This window comes from Erpetoichthys calabaricus, chromosome 3, assembly GCF_900747795.2.
Source record: "Erpetoichthys calabaricus chromosome 3, fErpCal1.3, whole genome shotgun sequence".
NCBI classification, from domain to species: Eukaryota; Metazoa; Chordata; class Cladistia; order Polypteriformes; family Polypteridae; genus Erpetoichthys; species Erpetoichthys calabaricus.
In genome coordinates this window covers 123,964,495-123,985,035 of record NC_041396.2, presented here as the reverse complement: position 1 = coordinate 123,985,035, position 20,541 = coordinate 123,964,495, and the positions used below count along the sequence as shown (strand labels likewise).

Genomic DNA, 20,541 nt, shown 5'->3' with positions numbered 1-20,541 from the left:
CACTGAGTAATGGACATTAAGGGGCATTGTTCTCGTAAATCATGAGCTGTGCTAAAGACATCAAGGGGGACCTCCCACCTAGAGCTTCATATGAGCTTTGACAAAGATCTGAATCTAAAAATAAAAATGCATGTCCTCTAAAATCCCTAGAATACATACATACAGCATAACTATATCAAATGGCGGAAGCTTTAACTACACGGCCCCCAAGTCAGAAATGATTAGCCCAATGTTAAAAAACGTACAGAAACCATTACACTCTTCCTTTAAATTCAGGCAGAAAACTCAGTACTTTAGTTTAGTATACTCTTATTAGTGTCACTGATTAAACTATTGACAGCTATGCTGTTCACTTATTTATAACAAAAACAAAAGCTTTGCAATTTACTGTTCCCAATTCTTCTACAGAACATGTCTTCATGGTATCCTATGACAGCACTTGTTGCAATTGCTATTTTGACCAAGTTACTGTTCCTGCTCATTGAATAGAATATCACTGGTTACTGACACAGCAACTCACACAATACAATCTCATTTTACTACAGTAATACCATATGTAAATTAAGGACATATTGCGCACAAAAGTACAGAATGCCTAGAGTGGAAAGTATGGTCAAATGTCAATGGTATAAAAGACCACAGATTTCCCAGAGCTATATTTGCTCAAAGAAATGTGTGAAGTACAGTTTCTTTTGTTTTTGTTTCTTTCACATTGTCAAATGGTCACTGGCTAAAACCTACGCAATCACACTTTCTGTTTACATTTTAAATCAGTGATATTATAATTATTTATTTACCTTGTTACATATGATTGAGTAGTTATATATTGCATACTCATACTTTATAATACTGAATCTGATCTATAACATTGTTTACTGGGTTACATAAAAATAAAGTAAGTAATAATGCTTTACAATAGCCCTGAAGGCAGTTATATTTTACCTAATGAAACTACAACCTAAATACAAAAAAAAAATGTATTAAAAATATTTAGTTAAAATCATACTGTACCTTTGAATGATCAAAGACCACCATACTTTGGAGGTCCTTAACAGCTGGGGAAGAATTTAAAGTGTCTACCTCAGGGGCAACAGATGTTGGATCCAACTGGCCCCAAAAGCAGTACTTGCAGAATACAAACTTAGATAAGAAATGTGGAAGACCTGTGGCTTGAAGTATTCGTATCTGGCATTGAAAAGAACCAAAGACAGTCATCAGATGTTGGCAAGCATAAAATCATTTGCAAGTTTTAGCACAACAGAAAGTAACAGATTTGATAGTTTGCTATGCAATAAAACAATAAAATAAAACTGAAAATCTATAATGTCTTTTGGTTTGTTTGTTTAGTTTGATTTGATTGTATGGAATGTTATTTGCTTCTAATTAAACCAATAAATAACTAAAAAATGACAATCTATAATGTCTGATACTATCTATGCAACTGATGACTGTTTAATTAGATGTTTAATAAAATATCACACTAAAAAACAACCAGAGGAAGATATTTCCCCTTTGCATATAAGTATTGAAAGGTTAAAATTTGCCTGCCCCATTTAAAAAGCTGTCACAACTCAGTATTTTTTATTAAATTAAATCCCAGGTACAACAATTTCTGTTGCAAGTTTAGGTTTACCTACATGTTATCTCATATTACAAAAATAGGAAAGCTTTAAAAGGCTTAAACTTTCACTATTAACTTTGAGTAACACTAATGTTTACACTTTACCCTAAAAAAAAAAACAAAACACTCCAAAAACCAAGCAAAGAAATTCTTTTAACTTGCTTATACACAGTATGTACTATATACATGGTTAACAGTTTTATGACCTTTCAAAATTTTTCAGAACTTTCCAGAAAATTGTAACAAATAGGCTACTCAGAAGAGAAGTTCAGTATTTATCAAGTCTAACATATCTTTTCACAATAACAGTGTATATTAATTAAGGAATTCTGTTCTAAAGTGAAACATTTTTTATAAATTATAAAAACACAGTGCCTGTGCTTGCATTTTAATATGGGTTCCCAAAGGGTACAAGTTCGAATACAGACCAGAAGACAAAAAAAAAAAAAATACTAAATGTATACTCTTAGGGGTGGTAAAAGTTTTGATTTCAGAAAACATATCTTCCCTGTTTCTGAGACATGTTTATGACAATGAAAGGGTATTGGAAGTAATGTGTTTACATCAAAGATTATTTGCAGTACTTTACTGAGGTCAGCATATGCTCTGTTTGCATCTCCGTTAAAAGGCGACTGTTGTGAATAGAACTTTCATGCAAGTCCTGACATTAAACATCCAAAAGACTCACAAGATCAAGATGCTTGCATTTTCCAAATCCACAGATAAAGTGCCTGCTATGCTACAATTTTGAATAAGTAGTGCATGATGAAACAATTGTGCCTGGCCTTCTACTGAGCTTTAACAGAAAAAACCTACTAGTAGATAGTGGGCTGTATCTTTTTTATCTACTGTTAACAGACCCACACTTGGTTTAAAAGCATTAGTATTTATGAATAATTAGGACACTCATAAGTATGACCTTGTAATGGGGATTAAAAATACTCATAAATTATAATACTCATACAAAGGATACATGAACTGACTTAAAAACCCTTGTTGTAATGTTCTTTTGCTGTTGTGTATTTATAACACCTAACATTGTTAGAATTGTATTATTATGTCTGTTAAGAATGGGCTGATGTATGCATTGGACAGTTAAAAGTGATAGTTTTGTAAAAAGTATGCATATTTTTATAGGAGGCATGTTTTTCTTTACTAATAAGAATAGCTGTGACGTTATTTTTACTCAAACCGCTGTCAACTGCAAAAGCCATATTCTATTTTACTTGTACATACTGGTAACATACATAGGTAATAAACAGCGTAGCTGTTTTTTTTTTTTAACATTTTATTGAATTTATTAAAGGCAAATAATATTCTATACAAGTGAGTCAAATTTTACAAAACTATGTTCAAATCAAATCAAACCCCACCAATGAGAAAGACAGCGAGGCAAACAGAGTAAATCTTTAATAGTAGGAAAAATAAATAATTAAATAAATAAATATAATAAAATAAATAAGGGAAGAGAATCCACTTCCTCAATTTAAATGCTTATTCTAAAATGCTATTGATTAGATACTACCTGGTTTTAAAAAAGTTTTGCACAGATCCTCTGAGAATTTTATTTTTTCCAATATCAACTAATATATAACATTCGTTATATTCTGATTTAAAAGAGGTGGGTTAGGATAATTCCAGTTGAGCAAGATAAGTCTATATGCCAATAGTGAAGTAAAAGCAATTACAGTTTGTTAGTCCTTCTCCACCTTAACACTAGAATTACCAGAGCAAATGAAAAAACTTGTAAATCTGGCCCACCTTAAACCCCTTCGCACCTCTCTGTCAGCGTCTTTTGTCTTCTAAATGTGACGAGAAGCCCAAGTAGCAAGCTACACCATCCCCCCAATGTCTTAGAACAGGCAAGAAGTTCTCCCAGTTCCTGCCTTGATTGATTATCTGGGAGTGAGCTACCCAGAATTGTAAGGGGAAATAATTTGATGTGTGTTTTGTGTCTACAACAATCTGTGTAAACACATCGTTAAAACAGAAACGTTTTTCATGTTTCAGTAATAAATAAAAAAATGTAGACATGAACTGTATAATGTGTGAAGGCTGATGGCTAAATATCAAATAAACAGTTTCACAAAAGGTGCTGGTACAATATGCCAGCTTCCGCGGTGTAGCGGTAAGATCTGCTGACTTATAATCCGGAGGTCATGAGTTCGAAACCAGCTTCCTGGCAAATTTACCGTTTTGAGTAGGGAGCTGCTCTTATACTTAATATTATACAATAAAAATATGCATTTGATTTGTGTCTGTAACAGCCAGTGTAAATTTATAGCACTTGTAAAAGTTAGCGGTTTTTTTTTTCCACTTTTATTCTCTCAGTCACAATCACGATACATATTACCACCACAACCCCTCACCCAGGGAGCTGACGCTGTTACTTTTTATCTGAAACTGGGAATAACTGTAGATGTGAGTGGTGTTTTGAGGCAATGGAACTGGACATTCTCTGATCTGAATGGATAAAAGCTGACACACAAATGCAGGTGAATCTGCCTTTTTCGTATCTTACCGTCACTTGATTTTTTTTTTTATTTAGTTTTATTGAGTGTTTCTGCTCACGCTGAATTAGTATGCCCCTTGGGGTCCATAATGTCAAAGCCACACTGACGACAAAAAAAAAAAAACAGAGACATAGGTATATATGATATTTGGAATTATTCATTTTATGACCAGTATAGTACATTTTGGAAAATATTGTGGCACGGATGCAACATTATTCAAATTATTCATATTCATTCGCATAACATCCTGCGGTTGTAATCAGTGACCGCATGTTTTTTTTTTGTTCTCCCCGATCTAGCCAGTCCCCACATGTTGCTGTATGGTGGTGTTTCTTTTGTACTCCAGGACATGCAGAGGAAAGAATAGTGCAGAGAGGTTAGTTCAGCACTATATGCAATCATCAAATTCAAATGTTAACAGTTCACACACACACAAGGACCGTCCTTCCTACATTTACGACATGTGTACCTGTTGCAATGTTCACACTTCTCTCTATGCTTTTATTCCTATTACATTGAAAGGGCACCTGACACTGACTCAGTTTACTTTCCTGTGGAAAGCGGCTGTCTTGGAACAGAAGCTTGTCGATGTTGCATCCTCCTTTTCTTTTTCCATCGCCTTTTCTAGTAAGATGCGATGACGAAGTTCCTCTGCAAGGTGAGCCATGAACACTCTTCTTTTCTCAATGGACCCCATACATGCCTTGCCCAGTATATTTGCGTCGATCGCCGCCAGGTCAAGCTTGTTATAGCACACCACAACTGGCCACCTGCGTGTTCGCACTGAATAAGCTCACGCCTTCTGTTGCATGACGTCAACGCAGCACCGGGCAAAAAAGAAAGACACAAATATATGGGACACTGGGTATAAATTTATGGTACTTGTAAAAGTTAGCTTTTTTCAGTTTTATTCTCTCAATCACGATCTCCACACCCTAATCCCCACTCCGGCCCCTCCTGCTCTGACTCTAACTAACAGCGCCAGCATAAATTCACACCCGATCTGACGCTGTTTGTTTTCAAATAATATTGCATTACTGCGATGATGTTTTCTGATTGGTTCTATTCAGGTCATAAAATGATTTCTTCAAAATGTCACATATATTGTCTCTTTCTTTCAGGTGTGTAATAGAAACCACAGCATAGAGAGAAGTGTGTATATTGCAACAGGTACACATGTCTTAAGTGTAGGAAGGACGGTCCTTGTGTGTGTGTGTGAAGTGTTAACATTTGAATTTGATGATTGCATATAGCGCTGAACTGACCTCTCTTCTGCATGTCCTGGAGTACCAAAGAAACACCAACATACAGCAACATGTGGGGACTGGCAAGATCTGGGGGGGGGGGGGGGGGGGGGGAGGGGGGGGGGCTTGGGGGGTAACACGAGGTCACTGATTACAACCGCAAGATGTTATGCGAATGAATATGAATAATATGAATAATGTTGCATCCGTGCCACAATGTTTTCCGAAATGTACTATACAGGTCATAAAATGAATAATTCCAAATATCATATCATATACCTATGTCTCTGTGTTTTTTTTTGTCAGTGCAGCTTTGACATCATGGACCAAAAGGTGCATACTAATTCAACATGAACAGGAACACTCAATAAAACTGAATAAAAAAAAAATCAAGCAGATTCACCAGCCTTTGTGCGTCAGCTTTTATTCATCCAGATCAGAGAATATTCAGTTCCATTGCCTCAAAACACCACTCACATCTACAGTTATTCCCAGTTTCAGATAAAAAGTAACAGCGTTAGATCCCTGGGGCGGTAGTATGTATTGTGATCGTGACTGAGTGAATAAAAGTGAAAAAAAAATGCTAACTTTTATAGGCTGTTACAGATGCAAACCAAATGTGTTTATTGTATAATATTAACAATAAGAGCAGCTCACTACTGAAAATGGTAAACAGTAAATATAAGAGGCAGTCAGGATCGAACTGGGGACTCTTAATTACAAGTCAGCAATTCTTACTGCTACACCACGGAAGCTGTTGTATCGTCCTTGAACCTTTTGTGAAAGTGTTTATTTGATCTTTGGACTTCAGGCTTCACACATTATATACCTGTAGTTTATGCCTACATTTTGTCATTTATTACTAAAACATGAAAAACGTTTCTGTTTTAACAATGTGTTTACACAGATTATTGTAGAAACGGAACACACGTGAAATGCATGTGTTCCAAATAATGATCTATTATTTCCACTCTAAAACTCCAGCATTTCATTCCCAGATAATTAAGGCATGAGCTGGGAGAACTTTGTGCACGTTCTGCGGCAGCGGGGGGATGGAATAGCAGGCTGCTTGCTGTATATCTTTATCGGCACATTTACAGGACAAAAGACGCTGACGGAGAGGTGCGAAGGGATGTAAGGTGGGCCAGATTTACAAGTTTTTTCGTAGGCTTTGATAATTCTAGTGTTAAAGCTTGCTCAGACTACTATTCTAAAATAAAAGATAACAATTACAAAAAATCCTCAGGTACTATTTAGAACAGTGGATAATTTAACAAATGGGAATTCAGATCTACAGTGCAAAATACCAATAAACTTTAGCAGTACAAACTTTATGAACTTCTTTAATGAGAAAATTAAAAATATAAGATCCCAGATTTCAGCATCACAGTGCAAACTACATACTAGCTTGGCAGACCCTGTCACACCTTACATTCAACACATTAGAAATTTTAATCCTGTGACAAAACAGGAGATCTTAACTTTAATTTCTAAATTTAAATCTACTAGTTCCCTAGATCTAGTGCCAACAAAACTAGTAAAGAGCACAATGGATGTTCTTGCAGCACCCATTCTTAACATTATTAATAGTTCATTATTGCATGGCACAGTACCTGATGCACTAAAAGTGTCAGTCATCAAGCCATTACTTAAAAAGTCAGACCTAGACCCACCCAATAATTATTGACCCATTTCAAATTTACCCTCTCTCTCTAAAACACTTGAAAAAAGTAGTCACCAATCAGCTTCAGTCACACCTTACAGTTTAGTTTTTATTTATCAAATCGATTCCAGTATGTACTGAAATGTGCTTACACGTACTCCATCATTATACACAGAACTGAGATATTGTGTCCCACAAGACTCAGTACTGGGACCTTTACTGTTTTCACTTTACATGCTTCCACTGGGAACTATCATTAGAAAACATAATGTTAATTTTCACTCATATACTGATGACACCCAGTTATACCTTTCTTTTAGACCAAATGATGTTTCTCCGATGTTTTCTTTAATTAGTTGTGTTAATGAATTAAAGGAGTGGATGGATGAGAATTACAGTACTTGTCTTTAAACACAGATAAAACAGAGATGATCATTATTGGAAGGAATAATGCTGATCGCAACAATATTTTGTCATCATTTAACTCAGTTGGAATCACAATTAATTTTACTGAATCAGCCCACAATCTAGGAGATATCTGTGATTCTAGTATGTCATTTAAAGCACACATTATTACAGATTTGTCTAAATTATATTTTTTCCATCTTAAAAATGTTGGGAAATGAAGGTGTTTTCTAAATATGTGGGATTCTGTGAAATTAATTCATGCATTTATTTCTAATAGGATTGACTACTGCAATGCAGTATTCACTGGATGTTCAAATTGTTCTTTATACAGCTTCCAGTTAATCCAAAATGCTGCTTCAAGAATTATTACAAGAACAAGAAAATACGAATACATAACTCCAGTTCCCGGTCATTTAGGGCAGATTTTAAAATCCTCCTTTTAACATATAAAGCCTTAAATGGCCAAGGTCCGGGTTACTTATCTGAACTTATTATTACTTGCAAACCAGAGAGCACATTAATAACTCAATAACCCTGACTAAAGCAAAGAAAAGCTAATTGAGACAGATTAGGTAGTCAGTAGACAGACTGGAAGAGCATAGGAGGTAATGTGGTCAATGGAAAGGGGTGTGTGGTGCTCCCGATATCTATGCAAAAGGATGAAAGTCCAAGTCTTTAGAGTCCTGGTGTTTCCTGTTTTGTGATATGGTTGCGAGACATGGGTGCTATCCAGTGACCTGAGATGAAGACTGGACTCCTTTGGTACTGTCTCTCTTCTGAGAATTCTTTGGTACTGCTGGTTTGACTGTTGTGTCAAACAAGCGGTTACTCATGGAGTCCCGAATGAGGCACATGACCTGCACTGTGAGGGAGCGTCAGTTACGGCAGTACGGTCATGTGACGCAATTCCCTAAGGGTGATCCGGCTGACAGGATCCTCACTGTAGAGGATCCAGGCAGCTGGACCAGGCCAAGGGGACACCCACGTAACACCTGGCTGCAGCATATAGATGGTCATTTCCAGAAGGTAGGACTGGACCGTGCGTCTGCCTGGGGATTTGCCAACCAGGATCCTGAGCTGTTTCGTCGTGTGGTGGGTGCAGTTCACCAACCTGACCTTACCAGTATTTAAATATGATACAGTATATAGAATGTACTGCTGACATGATACAGTATATAGAATGTACTGCTGACATGAGGTAACATATTGTGGTGTTTATAGTCTGGAGCTTGAGGACATTGAGGTGGGATGTTATATCAGACAAAAAAGCAACAACTTCCATTATCTTTTCGTGTTGCATGAAATCCACAATTTGTTCAGCTCTTGCATTGTATTGTTCAGACAGACAAAGTTAGCGGTTCTTTTTGCGTGACCAAAAAAAATTTCCGATACCCTGCACTTGCTGAACCACGTAAAATTAATGTGAACAAGTAAATCACCAAATGTTACACTAACTTCTGCCAGGAATACGCAAAATAAAGAATGCTATGCTTTCAAATAATTGACAACTTTCATAACTGTTGTCTTAACTTCTGAGTATGGTTCTCCTAGACTGGCATACAAAACTATCTGGTGGATTATGCACTGACAGGATATCAGGTCTGGGTGATGATCTTTCAAGCATTTCACCAAGCTCTTCTCTTTTCTTGTAATGGATGGTGCTCTTCCAGTAGCTATTGACACCACAAGCTTCAAAGTAAATCTCTCTCTCTCGGTATCTGAATTATTACTTCATAAAGTTCTTCCCCTCTTGTGTGGCCATGAAAAGTTTTCAGACGTAAGATATCCTCACAAAACTCTGCCTGTTTTTTTATCATAAAATGTAACAAAGACAATAAATTGCACATTATCTGTGATGTTCGTTGATTTCCTTTTTTACTAGCATAATTCATTTGCTTAAGTAAATCTTCAGCAGTTATTTCAGTTCATCTTCATTTATCTTTTCGTTTTCCGTCAAGCATAACTTGTTGCACATTATCTGTGATGTTCGTTGATTTCCTTTTTTACTAGCATAATTCATTTGCTTAAGTAAATCTTCAGCAGTTATTTCAGTTCATCTTCATTTATCTTTTCGTTTTCCATCAAGCATAACTTGTATCACTTCACTCGAGCATTCCTTCACTATTTCAGCAATACTGTAGACAAGAGTTTCTTATGCTTACCCAAGACCCACACAATGTTTCAAATTTTTTTTGGAAGAATGAAGGCATACTTTTCAGTCCACTTGTCTTTAAAACCATGGTTTTCACTGTTAGCCTTCCTTTCTTTGTGCTGAACATTTTTGAACATGTCATTTTTTTTTCTATGAGTTTCAGTTATTGTCAGTTTGCTAAGAATATCCTTTGCTAAGTTGGATGTTTAAGGCAGAGCTTGCTAACGCTGTCTAAAGTGACAAGCTGAGGTCTGGCGCAACAGTCATCAAGTTCACACACAGATCACTACAGCTTCTGTGACTGAACCAGATAGAAGAAAATTAGTAACAAGTGCTTTGAAGACAGTTTAAATAGTGTTTTTTAACTGTGTGCTGAAAACAAACAAGTACAATAATTAAACTATTGTTTTGTTCATGGTCAAGATTAAATTATATTTGGATATAGATCTGGACCAGAGTTTGCCTATTGAGTATCACTGTTATACAACATTGAATCATAATGAATTTAAATTTTTTTTTTGAGATTAAGCAATATAAAATGGTTAAATCCACTGTGTTTCAATGTTGCATAATAACAAAATGTTAACATTTCCAAGGGGGTAAACACTGTTTATCAGTACTGTAACACTGTTTATCAGTTTATTAATAAAAGAGACCACATCAATTTCATTATCTGGGTCAGTTGAGATTTATTTATCTCATTAGTTGCTTTTTAGTATATACTGCTTTAATTTTGTTTAACACTTATGAAATTTTATACTTTTCTACCCTATTAGTTGCCATGCATTGTGCCACTTTGGATTTAAGAAAAATGTAAAAACATGTAAAAAAAAAAAAAACGTAAAATATGTTATTGTTACTCTATCATTATAAAAATAAATTGAATATGTATTTGCTTCGGGTCCTCCCTGCGTGGAGTTTGCATGTTCTCCCCGTGTCTGCGTGGGTTTCCTCCGGGCGCTCCGGTTTCCTCCCACAGTCCAAAGACATGCAGGCTAGGTGGATTGGCGATTCTAAATTGGCCCTAGTGTGTGCTTGGTGTTTGTGTGAGTCCTGCGGTGGGTTGGCACCCTGCCCGGGATTGGTTCCTGCCTTATGCCCTGTGTTGGCTGGGATTGGCTCCAGCAGACCCCCGTGACCCTGTGTTCGGATTCAGTGGGTTGGAAAATGGATGGATGGATGGATGTATTTGCTTCAAATTGATGGCGACTCACACTATAGTGAAGACATTTAGAACTGACTAGAAAGTAATAAGGATAGAGGGTTGATACAGGGAGTGTGTTATAGACCTCCTCATGTAGAAAATACTATTAGTATAGATGTAATCAGGGGCATTAGTTATGTAAATTTTACTGTACTACCCTTAGATATAGTAGAGCACACAATGCAATAACTTTTTAAACTAAGTTTCTTAAAACATCAAATTCATGGGGAAGTGGCAAATAAGTTATTAAAATACAGCTATCATAATATCATAGTATTTTATAAGAGTGCCTGTTCAGTAACTAAAATTGTGAAGTTTCATCTTAGTAGGGTAAATACAGAAAAGTGAGCATATAAAGAAAACTAAAGTAAAGATAAACTGGGACAAATGTTTAGGTGTGAAAATTGAACAAGTAGTGAAGTAGGTTTCAAAGCATTTTACATAAAAATTTAGAAGCGTTAAGAAATTAAATATGGCTATGAGGTAACTAGATAAAAAGGAAATAACAAAGAAGAAACAGTTGTATAATATTAGGGCCCTAATTTTAACCCTAATACCTATCCTTTTAATTCATTCTTTCTTATTGATGATGGTAAAACTGGAATCCCTAAGGATTTTGTGCTAAGACTGTTGATCTTTTTAATATGTATAAATGATCTTTATAGGACAATAAAAAATAAACTGATACAGTTTGCAGATGATACTAGGTGGAACAGCAGATAATCTCGGATCTGCAAAATCATTACAGAATTCAGGCTGGAACAAATCTGTGAATAAAATTTAGTGAAAGTAAATGTAAGGTATTATACTGTATGTAAACAATAAAATGGTTAGACTTAAACACATAATGGGAAATCAGTTTAGAAGAAGGACTGAAAGACTATTTACATCTAGACAGTGTTCAGAAGTGCTTAAAGAGTCTAACTGGATTACATGTTAAGTTATACATCCTGAAATGTGGATTACAAATCCAGGCAGTTATACTACGCTTGAGAGGCCTCATTTGGGGTAAAAGACAACAAGAAACAACATTGTAAGAAAAAAAAAAATTCTAGCAAGAAAACCACAGACATATGGAAAAAGTAGTGTGGTAGATAGTAGTACTTTGAGGACCATCCAAATTTAAATTTATCTTATTCTGGAGAAGTTTATTGAATAAAACTGACAAGCTAAAAAAACTGCAGTGGTAAATGGCAAGTTCTAATTGGTCTAGCTTTTATCTCTTTATTTTAAAGTGTCTAATTATTATTTTAAGTAAAAAATATATATACTATGCTATGGTGAATAGTTCAATGAAATAACTCCCACTTTAAAGCACCATAAATACTTTTTAAATAGTCAAAGGAAATGTTAAGCACTATAGGATACAAATATCTGTCAGCATCCAGTATATTATCCTGTTTAACTGACAGTCTCACAAATGTAAAAAAATTGCCTGTAATACAATTTATAATTTATCAAATGAATTAAACAGATCAATTAAATTACTTTTAGGCACTGACTATTCTCTCTGTTTACATTTTATGAAAGATGATTTTTCCATATAAAGGATTACACATCTGATTTGATCCAAACATGGAACGTGACAAGAAATAAAACAGTTTTCATCGAAAAGGTTTTTGGAGCTGGGGCATTTAGACAATGTCAAGTTAATAGTAGTTTATAATAATTTAAATTTCTGAATGTAATCATTTGTAAACCAGAATACTCACCACACATACTAATGTTTTTTGTGGAGTTACATTCTCATCAGTATTTTCAGGAGTTTCTCCTCCAGCCAACCTTTCTTGCATATTTTCACTCACCCTGAACAGTTCCACATGTAGTCGTCCCACCATCTGCAAAGAAAACATTTTGAATCATTGAATAATCAAAATGTTAACAGTGTGAATGCAAACACCATAAAGCTCTTCAATAAACACTGAGATACTATTCTAAATTGAAAGGATGAAAATGTTAACAATATTAATAATGTCACATTTTAATCAGAAATATAGTCAACCTAATATAAATCTGGACTAACTAATGCACAATATCGGTTAATGTTAATAGCAATGGCATTGCACATTTCTTTAATAATAAACACAATAGCATTAGGTTACAGATATAGTAAATACAAATTGATTAATGAAAAAGTGGTTTCACATTTGCTATATAAATTGCTGAGTAATACTGAACAATTTCAACTCAAAACGCTTGAATTTTATTATGAATGAATTTACTTGAAATTTTGATATACAGTATGCAATGAAAATATTTTTCAAACTTTACTGTAAAACTACCAGACTTTTCCACTGATGGAAGACAGGATACATGAGACTTTGACACTGTCACCTACATGTCAGGTCACGTCAAGTCTTGTTGGGGAGCATGTACTGGTACAGCGCGTAACCGCACATACCACACAACAAAACAGCTCAGGATCCTACTTGGCAAACCCCCAGGCAGACATGCGGTCTAGTTCCACCCTCCGGAAATGACCCTTATCTGCCGCAGTCAGGTGTTTTGTGGGTATCCCCTTGGCCTGGTCCAGCTACTCGGGTCCTCAACGAGGATCCTGTGAGCCGGATCACCCTCGGGGAATCGCGCCACATGACCGTACTGCCGTAACTGGCAATACAGGTAATGTGCCTCATTCGGGACTCCATGAGCAACCTCTTATTCAATACAAAGTCAAACCAGAAGTACCCAAGGATTCTCCAAAGAGAGATAGTACTGAAGGAGTCCAGTCTTCGTCACTGGATAGCGTCAATGTCTTGCAATCATATAGGTCTTGCAATCATATAGTAAGAAAGGAAGCACCAGGGACCTCATGTATAAACAGTGCATACGCACAAAAATGTTGCGTACTCCCATTTCCACGCTCAAATCACGATGTATAAAACCTAAACTTGGCGTAAAACCACACACATTTTCATGCTAGCTAAAACCCTGGCGTACTCAGTTCTCTGCTCGGTTTTGCTGGCGGCACCCAGCATCAAAGCAGTGCTTTTGTTCCATGTGGTTTCCCTTTCTTTTTTAGATGCACATCCCTGACGCGGCTTTATAAATACACTGAAATTAACCGCATATTGTTTATTAGTTTAAGGCATCTGATTGTAATTAACCTGTAACAATATAATGGTCCACGGAATGGCCAAATTATTCCAAACACCATAGCTGCTTTAACGTTGTTACTCTCACTGCACCTTCTTCTTCTTCTTCTTCTTCTTCTACTTACAGCTGCTCCCGTTAGGGGTTGCCACAGTGGAACATCTTTTTCCATATTACTCTCACTGCACCACTCAAGAGTATTTGTATCACTGTATCCGAGTGTGGAATCACAGCTCTAGTGCAGCTGATCAGAAAGAGAATTACTGGTATACAGCATCAGACACACGCTGCCTCGGCCATGCTGCCTATTTGAACTGCTCGCATAAAGCAAATGCTTCAGAGCCTTTCCTGCACGGACCTCGCGGTTCAGAAACAGTTTCATCCCAAGAACTATAAATGCACTCAATCAGTCCATCAAGCGCACCTTGTAGGACTGTTTGTACTTATAAGTACAATTACCTCACTGCAAACTTGCGATACAGTTATAATATTGCACAACCTAAGCCACTTTATAAAGCGTGTATTTACATATGATGACGATATCATTTTTAAGATGAAATGCAACAAAATATGTTTATTATATTATACAGATAAAACTTTAACTTCATTTAAATAATCTATATTGTCAATAATTAAACATTAGGACACAGTGTCGCAGTGCTAGCAAGGAGCTGGCGCTCCGTTCACGGACTGTACCTGCCTCGCTCTATATTCTTGCTGGGGCTGGCGTGACACTGGAAGGATAGATGGATAGAATAATTAAACATGTACTACGAAGATATTTCAATGTTCCTTAAAAGTTCTGAAGAATCGGCATTCTAAGCTTACAGATGGCTTTACATCTATTGCAGAGCTGATTGAGTGGTGATTGGGTATTTGGAGAAAGAAAAGGAAGGACAGGAATTGGGTGTTAGTACATATGAAAGAGACAGTACTGCAGCAATAAATTATTTCATCGAAGGTCGCGCATGGTGCAGCAAGCATTTCACATGAGGCATGAACAATCACTGCACCACTGTGTTCCCATGTTTAATAACATGCTTTAACTTCTATCATCATGAAAATGATATCAAGTATCCATCTCAGTATTTTAATTATTCAGAGAGTTGTAATATTACGAATGTATATTTACGATGGTATTTGAGAAACTAGTAAATTAAATGATTTAAAGATGAAGTTTACGATGTTCTGCTTTAATGACAAAATAAACTACGTGATTAAAGTGGACATTTCAAGATTAAAGTTGACATTTCATGCTTTTTTCCCCCACTGTGTGCCTATTTTTTTTTTCTCTGTACTCTAATAAGCTTTCATATGACACTCAAACGGTGGGCTACGACTCGCCTTTTCACAGCAACTTTAATATCTGACAACTTCTTTTTTATTTCGGGCACTGTGCGACTTTGTGAACTTGAGCTTTAGAGTTTCTCCAACACTCTATGTTACGCAATCAACTTCCTTTTGTTGTTTATACCACTGTTTAAACCAACAAATAGTATGTTTTTCCTTGCCTCCACTTGGTATTCGCTGAAATTCTTCTATTTCCCCCCGTGCTTTTGCCATTGCCTTTCCACAGAACGCTGAGCTTAAGGGCTATTTACATTGATGTGCATATTCAAAGAGGCATAATTCTGGGAGGAGTTTGGAGAGTGACAGCAGGCGCGTGCACGTGTGTTACTTTTCACGTTGACAGGGATTTATGGAGCAGAAGAATGTGGGAGTTGGCGAACGCACAGATTTATGCATCTGGATTTTTTTGTGCATACGAACATTTCCACTTTTGTCCTTATGCCATGTTTTAGTGTGAATTCTATGCACTGCGTTATGCATGAGGCCCCAGGACTCTAAAGACTTGGACCTTCGTCCTTTGCATAGATATTGGGAGCGCCACACACCCCTTTTCCAGCAACCTCATGGCCCCCCATGCTCTCCAAATCCATCAGACACATACACAGCAGACAGACACATTTCTGATGGCTGTGACTAAGAGGTCAGTAAAGGCCTGGATCTTGGTTTTTCTTTTATCCAGTACACATGCAAGACCAGACACTCAGACTCCTCGCTCAGTCTCTCGATAGCCCTAATTACAGCCTCCATTTAACTCCACGAAGATTAAAGCATCATCAGCAAAGTCAAGACCAGTGAATCTTTCTTCACCAACAGATAACCCACAGATGCTGGAACCCACGACCTTGCCCAACAACCAGTCCACTCAAGCACTGAACAGAGTAGGAGCAAGAACACACCCCTGACGAACCCCAGAATCAACTGGAAAAAACACAGAGGTTCTCCTCCACTCTGCACAGCACTCACAGTTCCAGTGTACAGGCCGGCCATGATATCCATCAACCTCGAGAGGATCCTGCGAACCCTCAGGATATCTCACAGGGCATCTCGATCAACTGAGTCAAATGCTTTACGAAAATCGACAAAGCCTGCAAAGAAACTGCCGATATTTGTGTTTGCGCTCCACGAGAACCTTTCTTTACCACACTATTATATTCTATACTACATGTAAGAGCCATTTTCTGAGTTATATAAGATTCATAAATATTTTACTAGATGACAATGCATAATCTATGGGAGGTTCCTATAACCCCCATAAGTAGAATTGAATTGATAAATTCTTGCCATTTCTAATAGCTTTGAGTAAACATTATTCTTCAGTTAGTGACAGCCTTGCCATGTGTAAGGTGTAGAGGCATACAGTTTTAAACCGTGACCATGCCTGAGGGCCAACAGACCTTTTGAGTGTGTGAAACAACTCTAAGAAAACAGTGCTTATTTAAGTACTATACTGTACGCTTAAGGCGTACAGAAGAAGAAATTAAGAACCTTTAAGTATAGAAAGAAGAAGTAAAGAACTTTTAAGTACAAAAATAACAAGTTTCTCAAGAAAAGCTAAGTTTAGAGAAGATACATTTTTCTTTTTTTGCCTTTTATTCTACGTGTGTAACTATTTTTCTTTTATTCTTGTGTGGATTATTTGCTTTTAACTTTCACTAAATAATTTTTAAACGAACTTTTGGACGGAGAGATCTCTTTCGACACGCGTTTTACCCGTGCTTGATCTCGTCTTACGCTTCGGCGGCTACACTAAAGTTTAAAACCTGCCTGAGATTAAAACCTGCCTAGGATTGAAACCTTCATCCATCCATCCATTGTCTCCCGCTTATCCGAGGTCGGGTTGCGGGGGCAGCAGCTTGAGCAGAGATGCCCAGACTTCCCTCTCCCCGGCCACTTCTTCTAGCTCTTCCAGGAGAATCCCAAGGCGTTCCCAGGCCAGTCGAGAGACATAGTCCCTCCAGCGTGTCCTGGGTCTTCCCCGGGGCCTCCTCCCGGTTGGACGTGCCCGGAACACCTCACCAGGGAGGCGTCCAGGAGGCATCCTGATCAGATGCCCGAGCCACCTCATCTGACTCCTCTCGATGCGGAGGAGCAGCGGCTCTACTCTGAGCCCCTCCCGGATGACTGAGCTTCTCACCCTATCTTTAAGGGAAAGCCCAGACACCCTGCGGAGGAAACTCATTTCAGCCGCTTGTATTCGCGATCTCGTTCTTTCGGTCACTACCCATAGCTCATGACCATAGGTGAGGGTAGGAACATAGATCAACTGGTAAATTGAGAGCTTCGCCTTGCGGCTCAGCTCCTTTTTCACCACGACAGACCGATGCAATGCCCGCATTACTGCGGATGCCGCACCGATCCGCCTGTCGATCTCACGCTCCATTCTTCCCTCACTCGTGAACAAGACCCCGAGATACTTGAACTCCTCCACTTGGGGCAGGATCTCGCTACCAACCCTGAGAGGGCACTCCACCCTTTTCCGGCTGAGGACCATGGTCTCGGATTTGGAGGTGCTGATTCTCATCCCAGCCGCTTCACACTCAGCTGCGAACCGATCCAGAGAGAGCTGAAGATCACGGCCTGATGAAGCAAACAGGACAACATCATCTGCAAAAAGCAGTGACCCAATCCTGAGCCCACCAAACCGGACCCCCTCAACACCCTGGCTGCGCCTAGAAATTCTGTCCATAAAAGTTATGAACAGAATCGGTGACAAAGGGCAGCCCTGGCGGAGTCCAACTCTCACTGGAAACGGGTTCGACTTACTGCCGGCAATGCGGACCAAGCTCTGGCACCGATCGTACAGGGACTGAACAGCCCTTATCAGGGGGGCCGGTACCCCATACTCTCGGAGTACCCCCCACAGGATTCCCCGAGGGACAGGGTCGAATGCCTTTTCTAAGTCCACAAAACACATGTAGACTGGTTGGGCAAACTCCCATGCACCCTCCAGGACCCTGCTAAGGGTATAGAGCTAGTCCACTGTTCCGCGACCAGGACAAAAACCACACTGTTCCTCCTGAATCCGAGGCTCGACTATCCGACGGATCCTCCTCTCCAGGACCCCTGAATAGACTTTTCCAGGGAGGCTGAGGAGTGTGATCCCTCTGTAGTTGGAACACACCCTCCGATCCCCTTTCTTAAAGAGGGGGACCACCACCCCGGTCTGCCAATCCAGAGGCACTGTCCCTGATGTCCATGCGATGTTGCAGAGGCATGTCAACCAAGACAGTCCTACAACATCCAGAGCCTTGAGGAACTCCGGGCGTATCTCATCCACCCCCGGGGCCCTGCCACCAAGGAGTTTTTTGACCACCTCGGTGACCTCAGTCCCAGAGATGGGGGAGCCCACCTCTGAGTCCCCAGGCTCTGCTTCCTCATTGGAAGGCATGTTAATGGGATTGAGGAGGTCTTCGAAGTATTCCCCACACCGACCCACAACGTCCCGAGTCGAGGTCAGCAGCGCACCATCCCCACCATATACAGTGTTGACACTGCACTGCTTCCCCTTCCTGAGACGCCGGATGGTGGACCAGAATCTCCTCGAAGCCGTCCGAAAGTCATTCTCCATGGCCTCCCCAAACTCCTCCCACGCCCGAGTTTTTGCCTCAGCAACCACCAAAGCCGCATTCCGCTTGGCCTGCCGGTACCTATCAGCTGCCTCCGGGGTCCCACAGGACAAAAGGGTCCTGTAGGACTCCTTCTTCAGCTTGACGGCATCCTTCACCGCCGGTGTCCACCAGCGGGTTCGGGGATTGCCGCCACGACAGGCACCAACCACCTTACTGCCACAGCTCCGGTCAGCTGCCTCAACAATAGAGGCACGGAACATGGCCCATTCGGACTCAATGTCCCCCACCTCCCTCGGGATGTGGTCGAAGTTCTGCCGGAGGTGGGAGTTGAAGCTACTTCTGACAGGGGGCTCTGCCAGACATTCCCAGCAGACCCTCACAACACGTTTGGGCCTACCACGCCTGACCGGCATCCTCCCCCACCATCGAAGCCAACTCACCACCAGGTGGTGATCAGTTGACAGCTCCGCCCCTCTCTTCACCCGAGTGTCCAAGACATGTGGCCGCAAGTCCGACGACACGACCACAAAGTCGATCATCGAACTGAGGCCTAGGGTGTCCTGGTGCCAAGTGCACATATGAACACCCCTATGCTTGAACATGGTGTTCGTTATGGACAATCCGTGACGAGCACAGAAGTCCAATAACAAAACACCGCTCGGGTTCAGATCAGGGGGGCCATTCCTCCCAATCACGCCCTTCCAGGTCTCACTGTCATTGCCCACGTGAGCACTGAAGTCTCCCAGCAGAACGAGGGAGTCCCCAGAAGGTATGCCCTCTAGCACCCCCTCCAGGGACTCCAAAAAGGGTGGGTACTCCGAACTGCTGTTCGGTGCATACGCACAAACAACAGTTAGGACCCGTCCCCCCACCCGAAGGCGAAGGGAGGCTACCCTCTCGTCCACCGGGGTAAACCCCAATGTACAGGCTCCAAGTTGGGGGGCAATAAGTATACCCACACCTGCTCGGCGCCTCTCACCGGGGGCAACTCCAGAGTGGTAGAGAGTCCAGCCCCTCTCAAGGAGATTGGTTCCAGAGTCCAAGCTGTGCGTCGAGGTGAATCCGACTATATCTAGCCGGAACCTCTCAACTTCGCGCACTAGCTCAGGCTCCTTCCCCTTCAGAGAGGTGACATTCCACGTCCCAAGAGCCAGTTTCTGTAGCCGAGGATCGGACCGCCAAGGTCCCCGCCTTCGGCCACCACCCAACTCACACTGCACCCGACCTCCTTGGCCCCTCCCATAGGTGGTGAGCCCATGGGAAGAGGATTGAAACCTGCCTTGGATTAAAAGAAAGAAAACCTGCGTGTTCTACACCTGACACCGAACTGCGACGAAAGAAAACGACAACTTGAAAAAACTCAACAGGTATTTTAATCTTTGATCTGAGTAGGACATGTTTGAGAATTGCTAGTGCTCCTTGCAAGACTGTATAAATTAAAAAGGAGTTTAAGTACATTGCCTTGTGGGATCGTCGTGGTGTCTGAATCCGGAATCCAGTATAAATATCATACGCCAAACAAACAGAAAGCCATTCAATTCAGTGACAACTAATCTTCAATCAGAAATGGATTACAAATACAAACAATTATATCGTCAGATGAAGATCATAAGGGATTTACAAGAAAATGAATTTAACTGGAAAAATGGAAAAATAATTATCGAGAATCAATTCATCAATCTGATAATGGAATATAAAAGGTTAAGCAACAAACTTTTATCCTT

At 39.7% G+C, this 20,541-nt stretch overlaps 1 protein-coding gene across 1 annotated transcript in view; it reads right to left on the bottom strand.

The window, feature by feature from the left end:
- The window catches only part of LOC114649345 (kinesin-like protein KIF13B), a 664,407-nt gene that overhangs the window by 279,914 nt on the left and 363,952 nt on the right, over positions 1–20,541 (bottom strand). Inside the window, exons 21-22 of the mRNA XM_051924704.1 lie at positions 12,518–12,643; positions 1,012–1,185 (exon numbers count right to left, since the gene is read on the bottom strand). Coding sequence (XP_051780664.1) covers positions 1,012–1,185; positions 12,518–12,643 — 300 coding nt within the window. The remainder of the gene's footprint in view (positions 1–1,011; positions 1,186–12,517; positions 12,644–20,541) is intronic.